Source organism: Microtus oregoni, unplaced genomic scaffold, assembly GCF_018167655.1.
Source record: "Microtus oregoni isolate MIOR12 unplaced genomic scaffold, Mior012 000001F_ref0000356, whole genome shotgun sequence".
NCBI classification, from domain to species: Eukaryota; Metazoa; Chordata; class Mammalia; order Rodentia; family Cricetidae; genus Microtus; species Microtus oregoni.
The window spans coordinates 66,960,421-66,977,708 of NW_024543060.1; the positions used below are offsets into that span (position 1 = coordinate 66,960,421).

At 45.2% G+C, this 17,288-nt stretch overlaps 1 protein-coding gene across 1 annotated transcript in view; it reads left to right on the top strand.

The window, feature by feature from the left end:
- Myrfl (myelin regulatory factor like) overlaps positions 1-17,288 on the top strand; it is a 107,338-nt gene that overhangs the window by 53,752 nt on the left and 36,298 nt on the right. The window contains exons 11-13 of the mRNA XM_041674556.1: positions 4,406-4,606; positions 9,485-9,593; positions 10,302-10,411. Of these exons, the coding sequence (XP_041530490.1) occupies positions 4,406-4,606; positions 9,485-9,593; positions 10,302-10,411 (420 nt within the window). The remainder of the gene's footprint in view (positions 1-4,405; positions 4,607-9,484; positions 9,594-10,301; positions 10,412-17,288) is intronic.

Consider the following 17,288-nt stretch of genomic DNA (forward strand, 5'->3'; position numbering starts at 1 on the left):
GCCAAGGGCAGTTTTATCCACACACCTGGCATCTAAGGCGTAGCGACCAGAGATGCCACACAGTGCTTTACAATGCATGGGACAATATGCCCACTAGGAGCATCCCTTCCCCACATGCCGTGATAGTGAGGTTGGAAACCCTGACACCGACTCTCTGTGGGAGGCGCTGGTTAAATCTACACGATTCCACTTTATACCCATGATGCCTTCACTCTGTGACCATTCCCTGCTGTCAGAGAACAGAGGCCTGAGATGCAAAATCATTCTAGATCGCTCAGCTCGTAAACAGTGGGGTTGGTGCAGCATCCCAGCTCTCTCTGACCCTGGCCTAGTGAGCGAGGGACGCACCATGGAAGTTTCCTGTGCTCCCACGTCATGGCTGACCCCAGGGCGTTGGGGCTGCTGCCTGGCACACAGGAAAGCTCAACACGTTTGCTGAGTGACAGTTGCCGGATGGTTACAGGTGTGGATGGGTATCTTGGCCGTGATAGCGACATTAAGCTACTAGCGGCTGCAGCTGCGGGTGTGAATCCAGACTGGCTGCCACTGAGGCTGTGCCGTCCCGGGCATTTTAAGAGTGACATAGGGAGGATGTGAAACTCCAGTAGGGAGCTTCATTCTCTGTGGGCAGGCCCATGATCACAGCCACCAACTCAAGGCCCTGGGGACACAGCTGCCTGCTTCGGGAAGGCGGTGCTTCTTCTTGCCTTCAGGTGTAACAGTGGAAGCAGACTTCTTGGCCCATTCAAATTAACACCATGGGGGGAGGGGGGAGTGAGAAAGAGACAGAGAGAGACAGAGACAGAGAGAGAAGAAATGTAAGAGATGGCATTATTATTTCATTCAGGTAGTTTTAGAGATGCTCACCAGTGTTTGCTGCACCCAACATTCTAGAAAGGACCATCTCTGTGTGGTACATCCATATGGGTTGGTACTGCACCGTACCCAAGAGTCAAGTGTGGCCTCTGAGGCCATGGCCTGGTTCTGTCAGCTTGAGCTCCAGAATAAAAGACAGGAGGGAAAGTTTAATAATTAAGGGCGCTGCATGCTTGACTATGCATAGGGAGGGGGAGCCACTCTTTGAAAACCGGAATCCGTTTTGTGGACTAAGAGCCGTTTCTCAAATGGAGATCAGTGTTTCACTGTTTGATAGAAAGACAGCGTGAGGACTGTCCCTGAGACTCTGGCCTCTGGGAGGTGTCCAGGACACCGTATTTGTCAAAATTCTCCTTAGAAGGGAGAACGGTGGTCAGAGTCCAGTCATTGTCCACCTGGTTTGTCAACCATAACAGCTTTAGAAATATATTAAACCCCTGTGGTGTAAATGGACTAATTTAGGGTCGGTTAAGTTTTTCTCCAGTGAACAGATGTATTTGCCAGGCCCTTGCTTTTGGGAGCACTCCCGAGTGGAGTTCCTTCAAGGTCCCCTGGGTTAACAACTAGGGTTTCTTCACCTCTCCTTCCTTTCTGAAATACATAATTAGAGGTGGTTTGGGGGTGCTGGATGGCAAACACTTGGAGCAATTACTTTTGCCCGCCTTTCAAAGACGCTTCAGGATTTTCTCCGTTTAAAAAGAAGCATGTTATTTCTGTCTCTGTTCTGGGGAGACTAGAAACGACCCCATCCTCAAGGGTTCCTGCTTCCCCACTACAAACCACGCTGCGGTAGAAAATCAACACCAAACACAGCAGCATCTGTACGGCTGGGGAGAGGGAGGGCATCCCAACCTACCCAGGGAGCTTGTACAGACATAGATAGCCATACCCACACCCAGAGTTTCTATTTTAGTAGCCTGAGATGTCCAGGAATATGCATTTTCAATAAGTTCCTAATAGTGGATGTCACACAGAATGGCCCTGCTGAAGAATATGTTTGGACCCAGTTTTAATAACTCTTTCAAAAGATGCACACATTTATTTCCTAAGAACTTCTTGATAAAGGCCAAGTTCTTCTATTGGCACCTTGACTGTGTTTAGAGTCACAAACAAAGTTAAAACAGAAATTCCAGCCGTTTTCATTCCGATCAAATCACTTCTAATGCTGCTTGCTATCCCAAGTACCTGCAGGGGGCGCCCTTTACATTGTGTTCTCACAGAAGGGAGCCCCGGGAACCGTGGCTCTGGGCTGTTACTCTGGGATCCCAGTGAGCTCTGTATCCAGCCAGATGTGGAGGATGAATTTGTGTCAGTTTGCCCTCAATTTTGCAGACAGTTCACATTAAGGCTGTTACTTAATCCCACAATAGCCTTTGGAGACGGCTAAAGACAGTAAATAGGTTTATCGCTATTCAAAAGATAACACTGGTACAGAGATAAATGACCCCCAGGGAGTCCTACAATTAGCTGGTTTCATAACCTAGACTGGAATTCAAGTCCTCCCTAAACATGTGAAATCATGAGACAAAAAAGTAATTTTGAAAAGTAAAGGGAACATTTTGGCGTTTGGTGTCCAGCAACCACAGTGGGGTACAGTACAGACTGTTCTGACACTAGAAGACACTGGCCCCCCGGGCGGGGTAGGGTCGGGGGGGGGGGGAATTCTTACATCTTACGTTATTTCTCTCTTGAGACACTGACCCCTTCTTAGTATCCACTGTCGATCTATCTGCGCTCCTTCTTGAGAACATTTGAACATATTTTAGGAGCTTAGTTTTAGCTGATGACACAAATGTAAATGATGCACTTGTGGAAAAAGCAAACGAACCAAAACGACTGATGTCTCCTCTAGTGTCCAGTTACCAACACAGTAAGCATTATCCCAAAGCTCATTAACCTCAGCCAACAACAAGAAGCCATCACTGTCCTGGCCGGTTGCCTCCAAGTGGCTCATGATGTTCGACAGAGAGCAGAGCCCATTGGCTCTCTCCCTGCTCTGGTGTTGATTGCTCACCACAAAGGAACCTGAGTCAAAACCAACTCACCGTTCATGTCCAAGGGGCTCCAGGGATGTTGCCGAAAACTTTTTGTTTAAGTCAACGTCTACAAAATAGTGTTTCAAGCTGTTGGTTTGAATTTTCCCACTGCTCTTGCCTGGGAAAGAGCTGGGTCTTCTGAGAAGTCTAAGTTTCAAGCTGGTAGAAGCAAAAGACGAGGGTGTAATTGCCCAAAAGTCCTTCAACAGAAATCAAAGTAAAAGCTAAACTTGGTGGCTTCTTTTATTTATTTATTATGTAATGCGTAACATGTGCAGGTGGCAGAACATTCGAGCAAGATCAAAAAAGTGTCTGGTGAGCACGGCCCCTGCCACCCACCCCAATTCCTGGGTCTCTCCCGAGCCAACTGCTATAGAGACTCCTTGAGCTGTCTTTGGGGATAAACGGTGCCCAGATACGCAAGACCCACCAGATGGGCAAAAGTGGAATACACTGTGTTAATGCTACCTGCTGAGGCGTCAGGCTGCTAGTTAATCTGGGTTATCTGCACCTGGTTACAAATGCAAAAATCACATTTAGAAGAAAACATCGTCATTTAGAAAAAGAAAGTAGATTTTGTCCTGAGGAATGTGAGGGATTTGGAGACCCCTGCGTAAGGCATTTGAAAACAGCAGCTACAGAGAAGCCGGGAGGGAAGAGGGTAACCCCATAGAAATTTTTTTTGGCCAAAGTTTTACTAGAAGGCAAGTCTTCAGAACTTCAGCTGGTCCAAAAGTTTCACTTGGATTGTTTTAAAGATTGCCAGGGCTACTTCAAGGCCACATTGTAGAACAGCAAAGTTTGAGTCCTTACTTAGTAACCAGAGGAAAGGTAGCATGGATTAGCTACGTGTTCTCGGGCAATTTATTGTCCTTTCAGCGTGCCAATTAGATGACCATAACGGTGTTTATGTCATACAATTGCTGTATATAGATTAGCAACAAAGCTGTAGCTGCCACAGGACCCCTGTGTGTAGGGAATAGTTGAGTGTGTCTTATATATTCACGTTGTTGTCATTTGTGAAATCACCAATATGAGTATTGTGAAGTTATAAAAGGCTAGTTAAATACGAGGTATTTTTGTTTTCTTGAGCATTACATAGTGTACACTTTTTGATCTGAATTTAAACTATTATTATGTCTGAAAAGAGAGTCCCAGCTTTTCGTCCCTGCTCTCCCCCCACCGCCGCTGCCACCTCTGCCTTTTACAGTTGCCCATGTGCTGTAAGTGAACACACAGTTCAGTCTCTGAGAACCGTTACAGAGATTGGCTGTTCTCAGCCTTGGCTTGTGGAGCTCCTCCTGTCGGGGTCCTCTGTGGCTCTCCTGGGCTCGTTCTCGGTGTTAATTTATCTACATCAGTGTGTTCTACCGGTATGGGAGTCTCAGGGGAAGGACTCGGACACCAGTCTGTTTCTCTTTGCCCCGAGGACTCGTGATCAACCTTCTCTGCCACCGTAAGCTGAATTGCCATGTACCGCTGTGTTTCTCCAGGCCTCTAACCCCGGGCAGTTTGAGAACGACAGTGATGCATTATGGCAGCGAGGACAAGTTCCAGACTCTGTCATCTGTCACGGTCGAGTAGGAATAAACACAGACGCACCCGACGAAGCCCTGGTTGTGTGTGGCAACATGAAAGTGATGGGGACCATCATGCATCCCTCTGACAGCCGGGTGAAGGAGAACATCCAGGAGGTAAGCCTGGGGTATGCACAGGGCTCTTCCTCTGACACCTCAATCAGGAGCCTGGGACTTCAGCCTGACACTCTGGGCCAGGGCAGCTTTGTGTGTCACCTCTTGGTGTGAAATAACAAGTTGTTTGAAGATAATGATGGCTGGAATGGAATAGCGGGGCGTCTCTACTGCAGTTGTGAAGTTGTCCCTATCCCTGGGGGACGGGTTTACCCAACAGTCAGTGGGCAGAGGCAGCATGTCTTACAGTTGTTTTCTGCCAGCCAGTGCCTTCCTTCCAGTCTCCCATTGGTCCCCTCCATCTGGTTACTGAATGATAGATTCCTCTAGCCCCTTCCTCCCAGGGTCCCTTGTACTGGCTCTGCTAGCTACTGTCCTCCCATGCAAGATCTTTGAGGAGCATTTGAAAAGTTCCCCAGTGGGGGCCTTACTGGGACAATAAACTTTGGGCTAGACATCTGGTACCTTGCTCCATTTAGGACAGGCAGTTGCCTAACGTCTATTAAAATCTGGCCTGGAGATCCAATTAAATAAAGGTGCTTCAGCTGGCTGAAGTCACGGCCTGCGACTGTGACATGGAAGTGGGCCTACCTGACCCTCAGGAGTTATTTTCTGATTAGTTGGAATAAGAGTCCAAAATTCTGGAAAGTTGTAGGAGTTCCGTGGGGCAGTGTGATCAGGATGATGGCAACTCCTGATTCCGGCTTCTCCGGCATCCAATGTTCCCTTCACGGCATCCGCCAAGTCTCCACCGTCTCACATCTCTTCTCGCGAGACTGCTGTAATTTGCTCTGCACCTCATTCTCCCTCCTTTATTTGTTCTTCTTTCGACCGACAGAAGATCAAATCTGTCTATCATTGGCCTTTCGTCCAGACTGCGTCCTGGGCTAGCTCTGGAGAGGATTCCCAAGAAGGTCTGTCATTGCTGCCTTTCGCGTTGCTCTCCCAGCTCCCGTTCACATTAGAGTTGCTGTAATCTCCTCCTTGGATAGGAATTCAGGACTAGAAGGGTCTCACAGACATTTCCAAATTTATAGTTCTATATTTCCAGCTTTAGAGAGACATACACCTTCTGCATTTTAGCTCATGCTAACTCGGACATGTCCTTGCGTCTGGCCACACCAATGGCTTATGACATCTCAATTGGAAGTCTCGGTGGAGCGTCACAAATTGAGAATGTCTTCCACAGTCCTGGTAGCAATTACCAGGCCTCCACAGAATTTCATTTGCCAAAAGTCATCAAATTTTGCTCTGGATCAGAGAAAATAAATTGTTTTGAGTAACAGACATCCCTTGGAGCTCCTCAAACCCTTCTAGGAAGCGTTCTTGGTAAAAGTAGCCCCGCCCTAGACTCCAGATGAGGAACGCCCCCTTCTGTTTCTGTTCCCAGCAAGCTGAGGGGATAGAGAGAATTGTAGGCTATGCTTAGAAGCCCGGAGCTGTACCCTGACAGCTTCAGCTCAGGATTTTAACCCAGGCTTCTGGTTTGCAATCCATGCCTCGAGAATGCCCGAGTGTGAGCCTCTTAGCCACATCAGGAGTTTTTTTCTAAGATTTTCTGTGTGGAGCATTTTTTTTTTAACCTGTAAAAACCTAAGTAAATGATAGGTTTGCTTACACAAAATGCATAGTATTAATAAGATATATTAAAATCATCTCATATTAGTATGTGTGTTTTATGTATTTGTGAGATGGTTATGTTCTGTAAGCTTCAAGCTGTCCCATTTGCTGCTCATCACAGATACGAGATGGAAGGCAATAAAGTCATCAGAGGTGGTGGGGATCTGTGGACATCCTCTTTTCTCTCCCGGAGTCAGTTTCCCAAACTTTTAATCCTTCCAGGGTTTTTAGAAGGTTCACAGACCATTTGCGCTGCTATAGTGAAATGCCACTGGGAAATTTATACAAAATAGAAATTTATTACTAGTAATTCAAGAAGCTATTGGAAGGCATTGCAGGATGAAGGTACTGACAGATTTAATGTCTGCCGAAGGCTGCGATTGAAGGCATGCCAAGAAGGTGTGTTGACCGCTGTTTTCACATGGCAGAAAGATGGAGGGGCTTAAGGAAAGAGGTCTGACTTACTGAGCTAGTCTCTTATGTTTCTGTTGTTTTGTTTTAGACAGAATTCCATCATGTAGCTCTGGCTGGCCTGGAACTTTCTAAGTAGACCAGGCTAAACTTGAACTCACAGAGATGGACCTGCCTCTGCCTTCGAAATGTAGGGTTTGTGCAACCACATTCCACTCCTAATAGCTCTCTTGTCAATCCATTCGTGAGTGTAGAGACCTCATAACTTAATCCCTGCTGTGGTGGGGTTAAAATGTTTAGGGATCTGATTGCTTTGGCTGTCTGGGGTCTGTTGTGGCTCCAGGTGAATTTTAGGAGTTTTTTTTTCTATTTCTGTGAGGAATGTTGTAGAAATTTTTATTGGTATTGAATCTGAAAATTGCTTTTTGTAGAATGGTAATTTTCACAATATTAATTCTATCAACCTATAGCCATAGGGTCTTTTTATTTTCTGCTATCTTCTTCAACCTCTTTCTTCAGAGGTATAAAACTTCTCTTGTAGAGGTTCTTCACTGTCTTGGTTACGGTTGTTTCTAGTCCCTTATTATTATTATTTTAGGTATTGGAAACGAGATCATTTCTTTCTTCTTTCTTTCTCAGAAAGTTCACTATTTGTATAGATGAAAGCACTGGTTTTTCTGTGTTGATTTTTGCGTTCTGCAAAAACTGAGTTTTCTGGAAGAGTCTGTAGGGTCTTGTTAGTATAGAATCACATGGTCTGTGAATAAGGATGATTTTAATTCTTCCTTCCTATTTTTAGCACATGTACAGAGTTCTCTTCTCTTACTGCTGTGACTTTGAACTGAAATCCAGTGGGAATCTTTATCTCACTCCAGATTTTACAGGAAATGTCTCAGTACATACTACTGGCTGTGGGTGTTGTATGTAACCTCTATTATTTTGAGGTACGTGCTGGCTGTGGGTGTTGTATGCAACCTCTATTATTTTGAGGTACGTGCTGGCTGTGGGTGTTGTATGTAACCTCGATTATTTTGAGGTACATTCAATTTGTTACCAGTTTGTGTAAGACTTTTCCCACGAAGGCATATTGAATTGTGTCAAATGTCTTTTCAGTCTCTGTTGAGAGAATCTGTGATTTCTGTCCTCATATCTATTAACTTTGTGTGTTAGATTTATTGATTTGCTTATGTTGAACCAGCCTTGCGTCTCTAAGGTGGAACCCACTTGGTCATAAAATGTATAATATTGCTATGTTCTTGAATTCAGTTTGCGAGTATTTGGTCGAGAAATTTTGCATCTGTTCTCAGCAGGGAATCTGGTCGTTTGTACTCTAGTTACCTTTCAGTCTTTATTTGAGTTTGGTATCCGGATAATGAAGGCTTTGTGGAATGGATTTGGTGCTCCACTTTCTCCTGGTTTGTGCTGGCAGAGTGCTGGTTTCCCCAGAAGGGCTAGGAGAGAGGAAGTGGCCTTTTCTGGATGACTCCTCTCATGGTTTGTCTTAGTATCCTGTGCTTGCCCTGGTCAGGGTCTCAGGAGTCTCACCCCTGTGAAGCTGAGCTGTGGAGATGAAAGATGCTGATTCCTAGGCAGGGGCCTGAGGATCCTGGCGGTACTAAGGTTGGGACAGTGGCAGTCACTGCTGTTGGAGTTACGCGCCAGTGGGGTGGGGTAGCAGATGGGGTGTGGATGCCGTGGAGGCAGGCAGTGTGGTGATCACTGCAAATCTTACTGATGATACACCTTCTGTGGGTGTTTGCTAGAAGAGGCATTTAATGCTGACTCGGAGAGGGCCCAGGCCTTATTCCAGGAGGCAACTGTGGTTGCAGGGGCGGGTGTCAAGTCACACCTTGGAGGAAGTTCACTAGAGAATGGAGCATATGTTGTCAAGCAGCGGGCCCTGAGGTGAGAAGCTTGCCTGGGCAGCACAGCAGGGCTGACCCTTCTACTTCCCTAATTCCGATCATCTGTTCACTTAGAGATGGCTTCTAGTCCACCATCTTAGCCAAATGTCCCTAGGTGATATATTCCTAACTGCCAAAATAGCATTGATTTCACAGTCCAGCAATATTCTAAAAGAAAAATCAGACAGAAAAGTCACTGACCTGCTTTTTTTTAATCAGATGAATGCTATTAAAGTTAAATATAGCTGTTTTGTGAATTTATTTTAAAAAAATCCTTCAAATTAAAAAGGAATCCTTTTGATCAAACATTTAGTTTTTAGAGAAGATTAAATTCATTATCTTGCTATCAATTTTCTGGAGACCAATAAAATTTTTATTGACGACTTACAATGACAATTGGGGACATCACTAGACATAGTCGGGAAGAAGGATGCTGAACTAAACCCTGAGAGGCTTGGGGAGGGAGAAGAGGGCAACCCACTCAAAGAAACTTCCTCCAGCAAAATGGTCAAAGCAATCCGAGAGTATGGTATCCCTCCTTACCTCAAGGTTGTCCCTGAACTAGCATTGCATTTTCAGTTTGTACGTAGAAGCTGGGCAGCAAGCCTTTGGACCCAACTGAACAGGACACCTTGGTATCATAAACAGGTTCTCCAAAGTGAGAATTCTTGAACATTCCTGAGAAAGGAAGACAAAGGGGGAGTAGGAGGCACTTTGGTCTCATAATTTAGACTCAAACCTCTGGGTACATATTTTAGGGGATCTGTGGATCTTAGAGCTTTGGCTTCACTGAAGAGAAGGTAAGAAGTCTCTCGTAATCTAGGGAGGTCAGCAGAAAAGGACATTCACATTGTCCATCTCCCTAGGCTCGTGGGATCACACGGGACGTCGATTTGAATAACAAATATCTAAGCAGGTGAAATTTGCTCTTCTTTAATTAAATCAGGTTGACACAAATGAGCAGCTGAGAAGAATAGCCCAGATGAGGATTGTTGAATACGACTACAAACCCGAATTTGCATCTGCCATGGGGATAAACACTGCCCACCAAACAGGTATAGATACAGAGTCTCTTCAACTGTCTGTTCTCAGTTATGAGGCTCCTCGTTGTCTCTTTATCATGAACTTGCATGCTGTGACATCTGACAACACATCCTTTGGCGCACAGTCATTGGTACAGGGAAAGTCAGAGAATATATGGGTCACCTTTATTTAACGCCTCCATGCTGCACCCGAAGTCCTGGTAGAGCATTTTGAATATGTTGCTTGTGAGGCGAGGGTTCAGGGGTGAAGACCAAGTGTGTAAAGAGGAGTCCTGGGCAGTCTAGGGATGGAGTGAAAAGATGGCAGATGGGTAAAGTTAAACAAGGAACATCTGCACAGTACTGCTTGGTCCTCAACCTGGCACCCTAAAAATAAGCAGGAACACTGAGGGACCAAGGTCTCCTATAGGAACATTAAAGAACCAAATTCATGACTTGCTTCCTTCAATGTATAGGGATTTAAAAGTGTTTATTCATCCTTCCCAGCATTAGATGAAGTCTAAAGGAAGGGGGAGAAGGAGAGGGAGGAAGGGAAGGAGTGAAGGGACACTTACTTTTAATTCTATAGTGGTTCTCTCCTCAGTTGTAGATGAAAGTAAAAGCTGAGGCAAACTCTATTTCCAAAGAGTCCCCACGGCTGCCAGTCGTCCTTTCTGATGTAGGAAATCCTGTGATCATCCCCTCACCCCCATTAACCCTGTCGGAGTCTTCTCTGTATAGGAATGATTGCCCAAGAGGTACAAGAGATCCTTCCTAGAGCCGTAAGAGAAGTTGGGGGTGTCACCTGCGGAAGTGGGGAGACGCTGGAGAATTTCCTCATGGTCGATAAGGTAATCAATTGTTCAACAGGTATCGGCAGCTAGCTGTGGCTGTCACTTACCGTGGAACCGCTCCGGTGGGCAGCACAGTGGGCAGACACAATTCACCTGGATATGGGCTTGGAAAGAATCATTCAGTGAGCTGTAGAGAGAGTGGGTGCCAATTATCACGCACTGGTCACACTTGGGACCACAAAGTCCCAAGGAGGTTTGCATCCTGTGAGGTGTCAAATGGCTGAGGTGGTTGATGGCTCAGGTGATGGACTTCATTTAGTCATTAGACATCATATTTAAAAAAAAATCAGAATGTCACTTTATACCTCATATCTGAATGTATATTTTTCCAACATGTAATAGTAATAACAATGATGGTGACAATGGTGATGATGGTGGTTTGATGATGATGGTGGTGATGATGATGGTAATGATGATGGTAATGATGTTGGTGGTGATGGTGGTGGTGATGATGATGATGGTGATGATGATGATGATGATGGTGATGGTGGTAGTGAGGATGATGATGGTAATAATGGTGATGGTGATGATGGTGGTGATGATGGTGGTGGTGATGATGATGGTGATGATGATGGTGGTGATGATGATGGTGGTGGTGATGATGGTGGTGGTGATGATGGTGGTGGTGATGATGGTGGTGATGATGATGGTGGTGGTGATGATGGTGGTGGTGATGATGGTGGTGGTGATGATGGTGGTGGTGATGATGGTGGTGGTGATGATGGTGGTGATGATGGTGGTAATGATGATGGTGGTGGTGATGATGATGGTGGTGATGATGGTGGTGGTGGTGATGATGATGGTGGTGATGATGATGGTGGTGGTGGTGGTGATGATGGTGGTGGTGATGATGGTGGTGGTGATGATGGTGGTGATGATGATGGTGGTGGTGATGATGGTGGTGGTGATGATGATGGTGGTGGTGATGATGGTGGTGGTGATGATGGTGGTGGTGATGATGGTGGTGATGATGATGATGGTGGTGGTGATGATGATGATGATGGTGATGATGGTGGTGATGATGATGGTGGTGGTGATGATGGTGGTGATGATGGTGGTGGTGGTGATGATGGTGGTGATGATGATGGTGATGGTGATGATGATGCTGATGATGGTGGTGGTGGTGATGATGGTGGTGGTGATGATGATGGTGGTGGTGATAATGATGATGATGGTGATGATGATGGTGGTGATGATGATGATGGTGGTGATGATGATGGTGGTGGTGGTAGTGATGATGATGATAGATAGGCCCTATAAGGGAAAAGGTACTATGCAATGATTAGAATTCCTTTTCAGCTGGGATTATTGAAGGAAAACTCCAGAGTCCACTTTGTATGACTGTTTTCAAAATAAGGTCCAGACAGCATGGGAAACCTTAACAAAAAGCTCAGTTGTAGTATCTTCTCTTTAAAAACAGAACTACAGGACTGGAGAGATGGCTCAGAGGTTAAGAGCACTGACTGCTCTTCCAGAGGTCCTGAGTTCGATTCCCAGCAACCACATCAAGGCTCACAACCATCTATACTGAGATCTGGTGCCCTTTTCTGGTGTGCAGACAGAACACTGTATACATAGTAAATAAATAAGTTTTAAACAAAACAGAACTACAGGCAGAGCAATGGCTCAGTGGTTAACGACACTTGCCAGTCTCCCAAAGGACCCAGGCTCAATTCCCAGCATCCACATGGTGGTTCACAACCACCTATAACACAAGGCCTGCACTCACATGGTGCACAGACACACATGAAGGCAAAATACTCATACACACAGAATAATAAAAGAATTAAAAAATAAAATAAAATAAAAACAAGACTATAGCTTGTAACAAAATACTTATGTTCTATGGTACAAGGAAAATAGTAATTTTTCAATATTCTTCTTGGAATAATTAATGATTCGACATAGTGTTGCAATTTTTGCACTTTTTTTTTTGATGAAACTGTTAAAGTTCCATAATGGGATCATAAAGTGGGTCGCTTTTACAGTGATATTCATGAGTCTCTTCTGTTTTGTCTAAATCCTTTGATATTCAAATTGTCCTCTGTTGAAGGATGCCCTTGCGCCTCTAGATGAGGCCCTCTCCCTGGATAGCAGGTCTAAGCCAGCCAGTTCCTCTCCTGTCAATGTAGCCTGTGTGATCTGCGTAGTTCCGTGATACCATGTCCCCCAATCTTGTGACATCCTCCTCTTTTGCAAGGCTCACAAATTATTCTGCTGATGGCTTATAGTGGGACAGATGAATGTATTAGGTCTGGAGAGGAAAGACTGATTGCCATAGGGATTAGTTTTTAGCGGTGGGTGTGGATGTTTGAGTGGAGACTAATTTCTAATTCATCAGTTCATAGGGGAATGCTTCTCAAATTTCAAAGTGCACATACCCCACTGCGGGTGTGTGTCTCATTAAAATGCATATTCTCATCTGGCAGGAATGTACGGTTATCAGAACACCTCACCTCAAGATTGGGACTAAACACCCTCCCGGTGATACCAATCTCGCCAGCCCCGCTGGTCATTGCCAGGCTGGGCACAGCAAACCAAACTCTGCCTTTCTTGTTCTCAACTTCTCCGCCATCTTCTGCCTACAAAACACTGTTCAACAAACAGCTGAGAAGCAGCCTCTCAAGGGCTTGCTCTGCCCTGGGCTGTGAGAGCCACATAACAGGACAATTCCTGCCTCTGCTGTCAGGACCGCATCTTCCTCACCTTACCTGGAAACTGTGCTTTAGACGCCCTTGCCTAACTGTGTTGCACTGTGAGGCCCAGAATGAGAAATCCTTGGACTTCTTTCCCGTTTCTTTTTATTGTGTGGATGAATACAACATAACATTTAGCACCTTAGCTACTTTTAAAGGTATAGCCACGTAGTATCAAACATATCCATTATGTTGCTAAGCGGCCATCACCACCCATCTCCAGAACTCTTTATTTAGTAACACTGCAATTCTGTATCCCTTAGCAATAGTTCTGCATTTCTTCCTTCTAGTGACTGGCAGCCCATATTTTACTTGGTCTGGATCTGACTACTCCAAGTTCTTCAGATGGATGGAACTGTGCAGGGTTACCTTTGGGACAGCCTGTTGTTCTTGGTAAATAGAAGCCTGTTCATGTTGTAGTATAGATAATTTCTTCTCTTGTTTTAAAAAATATTTATTTATTTATTATGTATAAATATTCTGTATGCATGTATGCCTGCAGGCCAGAAGAGGGCACCAGATCTCATTACAGATGGTTGTGAGCCACCATGTGGTTGCTGGGAATTGAACTCAGGACCTCTGGAAGAGCAGGCGGTGCTCTTAACCACTGAGGCACCTCTCCAGCTCCATTTCTTCTCTTCTTAGACCAAACAATGTTCTGTGTGCCTATAAATCATATTTGGCTCACTAATTCAATCACAGGGAGACACCGGTTACCTTTCTATCTTAATCACTGTGAACGATGGGTGTGCAAATATCTTTTGAGTCCTGATTTTCACTTTTGGGGGTTGTATACCCAGAAGTGGAATTTTTGGGTCATATGGTGTTTTAGTTAGGGTTTCTATTGCTATACTGAAACACCATTACCAGAAAGCAAGTTGGGGAGGAACAGGTTTATTTGGCTTACACTTCCATATCTATGAGCATCATTGAAGGAAGTCAGGACAGGAACTCAAACAGGAAAGGAACCTGGATGCAGAAGCAGATACAGAGGCCACGGAGGGGTGCTACTTACTGGCTTGCTCATCATGGCTTGCTCAGTCTGCTTTCTTATAGAACCCAGGACCACCAGCCCAGGGATGGCACCACACACAGTAGGCTAGGCCCTCCCCCAATCAATCACTAATTAAAAAACTGCCCTACAGACTTGATTACATCCAGATCTTATGGAAGCATTTTCTCAGTTGAGTTTCCCTCCTCTCAAATGGCTTCAGTTTGCATCAGTCGAGTTGATATAAAACTCGCCAGCACATATGGCAGCTCTATTTCAGGTTTTAAGGAGCAATCTTACTGTTTCGAAAATGCTGTCTTCTCGTTGCAGCGACAAAGTGTTCTAGTTTCTTCGCCGACACTTGTTACTTTCTGAACAGCAGCTGTCTCATTATGTGACTGAGACGTGCATGTTCTGAGTGATGAGTGGCACCGAGGGTCTCCTAATGCCAGTATTGACCATTGGGGCATCTGAGAGATGTCTGTGTCCATTTGTTTGTTTGTTTGCTTGCTTTTTTTGGTTTTGTTAAAGTTCTCTGTACTCTGGGTGCTTGTCCCTTATCAGATAAACTTTCTTCTGTCTATGTACTATGTTGTCTTCTTTCTTCACTCCTTCTTTCCTTTCTTTCTTTCTTTCTTTCCTTCTTCCTTTCTTTCTTTCTTTCTTTCTTTCTCTCTCTCTCCTTCCTTCCCTTTCCCTTCCATTCCCCTCCCCTCCCCTCCTTCCTTCCTTTCTTTCTTTCTTTCTTTCTTTCTTTCTCTCTCTCTCTCCTTCCTTCCCTTTCCCTTCCCCTCCCCTCCCCTCCCCTCTCCTTCCTTCCTTCCTTCCTTCCTTCCTTCCTTCCTTCCTTTTTTTGTGAGCCTGAGTTGTTGTAATTAACCCAGGCTGGCCTTAAACTCATGGCAATCCTTCTGCCTCAGCTCCCTGAATTCTGTGATTACAGGTGTGTACCACTATACCCCACTATGAATTATCTTTTGATTCTCTTGAGAATGCCTTTTTATGTACAGAAGTTTTTAAGTTTGATGTCCAGTTTATCCATTTTTCTCTTTTGTTTCCCAAGCATGTGGCATCATATCTGAGACATCATTGACACACCCAGCTAAGACTCCGCCCTTAGCTGGGTGGTGGTGGTGCACACCTTTAATTCCAGCACTTGGGAGGCAGAAGTAGGTGGATCTCTGAGTTTGAGGCCAGCCTGGTCTAAAGAGTGAGTCTCAGGACAGGCTCCAAAGCTACAGAGAAAGCCTGTCTCAGAGGAGAAAAAGAGAAAAGAGAAAAAAAAAGACTCTACCCTTATGTTTTCTCCTGAGGTTTTTTATATTCAGGTCTCACATTTAGGTTTTTGATGCACTTGAAATGATTTCGTAGCCCGTGTGAAGCAGGGTCCAGCTCCACCCTTCTGCATGTGGAGACCCAATTTTCCAACGGCTTGTTGAAAACTGTCCTCTTGTCACTGACTGGCCCCGGCAGCCTTGTCAAAAGTTACCTGGCTGTTCATACATATTTGTCCTTGGAATGCCACCAAGGTAGTCTTGGGGGTATACAAAAATGCAGACTGAGCAAGCCATGAGGAGCAAGCCAGTAAGCAGCACTCCTCCATGGCTCCTGCCACCATGATCCAATCCTGAATTGTGCCCTGGTTTCTCTTGGATGATGCTAAAGATGAAATAACCCCTTTCTTTCCCAAGTGGCTTACAGCCTGGTGTTTTATTATGGCACTAGGAACCCTAACTAAGACACCTCCTCTCCTCTAGGTGGTGTCCTGTCCCCCTCAATCAGCCATACAGATACCTCCTGTCTGAGTCTCCCCTTTTTTTGCTATGCCTTTCCCTTCCATCTTCCATGCTGCCCAGTGTGTTTCTGCCCCAGAGCTGTGTGTGTTCGTGGCCCTAAAGACTGTCCCCATAGTCAAACTCACCATCTGGACTTCACTGCCCCAGCCTTCGCTGATGGTTCATCTGAAACGGTCTCTGCATCCAATCAGGCCTGTTTGTGAGGTTCGGGGCCATTCCTGGTATACAGTAACTTAGCACAGACCCCCCCTCCCCCAGCATCTCTACTGTGATCAACTATATACTCTGGTTCATAGTTGCTTGGAGGGCATTTGTGCCTGACTGAAATTGCCTGCAAATATACTCATTCTTTGCCATCTCCCTAAAGAGTTATGTGAGAGCTTGAATCTATATTTTTCAAAATTATTTCTCCTGTACTTTATTGTGCCTTTTACCCCAGGGATTAAAGCACTGTAGGAATCCAACAAATAATGGAAGCTTGAATTAATGAGTTCTGTGATGTCTGTCTCTACACAGCCTTAGGCCTCTGAAGACACTCTTGGGTGTCTGTCCCATTGTTCTGTCCTTCTCTTCTGGAGGTAGGAGAGCACACTTAACCCCCACGCTGACAAGTCCGGTGTCCACTGAGCTGTAGGCATCCTGAGAAGGACTCATGTTTCATTCCTCATTTCTGAATCCCAGTGAAGGGGAAAGAGGGACTTTCTTTACCTGAGAAAGTCTGAAGAAGTGATTTTCTGGGAAAGATGAGTTCAGATTTGGCCTTGAGATGTCAATCGAACACTCAAGATGAAGGTGGCCAGAAGGCTATGTGGGTTGTAGAACTCCAGAGAGCATCTGGGGACAGAGAGGAGGCGGCAGCAAGGCATGAAGATGCCAGGAAGGGAGAGGGATTGGGGACGGAAGTCACAGATGAGGAGCTGGTGGCCACGTCTGGCCTGAAGATAGTTTTTCCCTCATAGTTTAAAAAACTTGCAAATCTGTCGCCTATATTTAAAAATCAGATATCTTCTCCTGCCTGTTTAGACTCTTCTGTGAAACATCAGGAATTCTGGAAACGTGGGGCTGGGGTGAACGTCCCCAGCAGGGGGCTTCATGTACCTTCGCATTGCAGTTTATATGGCCCTATATATTTATTAATTTATGTAGAAATGAGAAGCAAGAGGACCAATGTAAATAGCTGGAAGCAGCATTCAGACGAGGTTATAGAGCAGCGAGTGGTTCTCAATTTATGGGCCGTGCCCACCAAATACCATCAGGAAACAGATATTTACATCGTGATTCATAACAGTAGCAACATTACAGTTATGAAGCAGCAACAAAGTAATTTTATGGCTGGGGTCACCACAACAGGAGGAACTGTAGTAAAGGGTCAAAGCTTTAAGAAGGTTGAG